The sequence below is a fragment of the Anoplophora glabripennis genome, unplaced genomic scaffold, assembly GCF_000390285.2.
Source record: "Anoplophora glabripennis isolate ALB-LARVAE unplaced genomic scaffold, Agla_2.0 scaffold8481, whole genome shotgun sequence".
Lineage (NCBI taxonomy): Eukaryota > Metazoa > Arthropoda > Insecta > Coleoptera > Cerambycidae > Anoplophora > Anoplophora glabripennis.
This window is the reverse complement of record NW_019424557.1, coordinates 1-1,697: the sequence shown is the minus strand read 5'-3', so window position 1 is coordinate 1,697 and position 1,697 is coordinate 1. Positions and strand designations below refer to the sequence as shown.

The 1,697-nt window shown below is 34.6% G+C and overlaps 1 protein-coding gene across 1 annotated transcript; it reads left to right on the top strand.

Annotated features, from left to right (window-relative positions):
• The first annotated feature begins 636 nt into the window (after window positions 1-636).
• Window positions 637-1,215, top strand: LOC108916798 (piggyBac transposable element-derived protein 4-like). The gene has a single exon (XM_018723100.1). The coding sequence runs from the start codon at window positions 637-639 to the stop codon at window positions 1,213-1,215; it is 579 nt and encodes a 192-aa protein (XP_018578616.1).
• Window positions 1,216-1,697: the final 482 nt, after the last annotated feature.

The window sequence follows — 1,697 nt, the reverse complement described above, 5'->3', positions numbered from 1 at the left end:
TGAATGCCGATTGCGATATGGAATATGTTTTTGGGGGCAGTCTTCAATGTCAGGTAATGTTTTTGTCGCACAAAAAAAAATATTGAGAGTAATGTTTCATATGCCATCTTTTGTTAGCTGTAGGGATTTATTTATAAAACATCAAATTTTAACAATGCCATCTCTCTTAATATATAAGCTTTGTTTGTATATACATAATAATCAGGACAAATTTATAAAACATGATAATATCCACTCTATAAATACAAGACAAAAAAATAATTTTTATGTGCCTTTTTGTAGGTTAAATGTTGCCAGCAGATCACCCAATTACTTGGGTCTAAAAATTTTCAATGTTACCTTCTGAACTAAAAAGTTGTTCATCGACTGGACTGTTTAAAAAGCGCTTAAAGCAGCATTTAGTATACAAAGGATTTTATAATATTCACGAATACTTTGATGTATAATATATGTGTATTTGTTGTTTGTTAAAGTGTTATTTTGTGTGTTTAGTATTTACGAATTTTATGTAGCTTTTACACTGCTATTGACAATTCCAATACAATTTGTAAATTGTCTAATGGAAATAAAGAAATTGAATTGAATTGAATTGAATCTATGATTCGTTTTAAGGGTCGCAGTTTTCTCAAACAATGTATGCCCCTAAAACCCATCAAACGAGGGTATAAAGTCTGGGTTCGATCTGACGAGAATGGATACGTCTGCCAGTTTCAGATATATGTTGGAAAAATTAATAATCAACCTGAAAAAGACTTGGGCCAAAGGGTTATTTTAGATTTGACGCGAGATTTGGTAGGGAAAGGTTATCACGTTTTCTTTGACAACTTTTTCAACTCTGTGTCATTACAGAAGACACTTCAAGCAGAATTTACTTATGCATGCGGCACAGTTAGGGCTAACCGAAAAGATGTCCCAAATGACTTACAATCTGACAAAGAATTACAGACCCGAGGACAATCTGACTGCAGGGTTAGCAAAGATGGACTGGCATTTATAAAGTCGAGGGACCGAAAAATAGTTCACTTTTTGGGAAATCATCAGAATCCTTCAACAGAAGCGACTGTTGCCCGAAAGCAGAAAGACGGAAACTCACAAGTCATAGCCTGCCCAATGATGGTCAAGGAATATAACCAACATATGGGCTATGTTGATAAAACAGATATGTTGAAATCTGTTTATGAGATTGACCGCAAATCTAAGAAATGGTGGCACTGAATTATTTGGCATTTCATAGATTTATGCGTTCTCAATGCTTTTATTCTGTTTCAACAAAAAGCGCAGTGCGCGGTTCCAGACCTGAAATTTTTCAGGTTATGTGTAGCTTCAGGTTTAATCGGAGTCGTTGGTGAAAAAAACGTGCGGAGTAGGAATTCTTCACCTACAGTTACAATGAGTCATTTCAAACCAATGTGTGCCCTATGAAAAACGGTTTGAACAATGTTTGCATATGCCAAAGCACGGGACATCCAGACGATGTGCCTTTTGTAGCACTAGTAGAAATCCTCACAGAACCAGGTGGGAATGTGAGACGTGTAAAGTTGGATTGTGCCTTACTGAAAAAAAAAAAACTGTTTTTCGTTGTATCATAAAAAGTAAAGTTAAAAAATCTTGTATGTAATATGTAGTATTCAAGTTCATATTTTTTGGAGTGAACAATTTACTAGTGGTTACATTGTGAAACCATAGCATAATAAAAA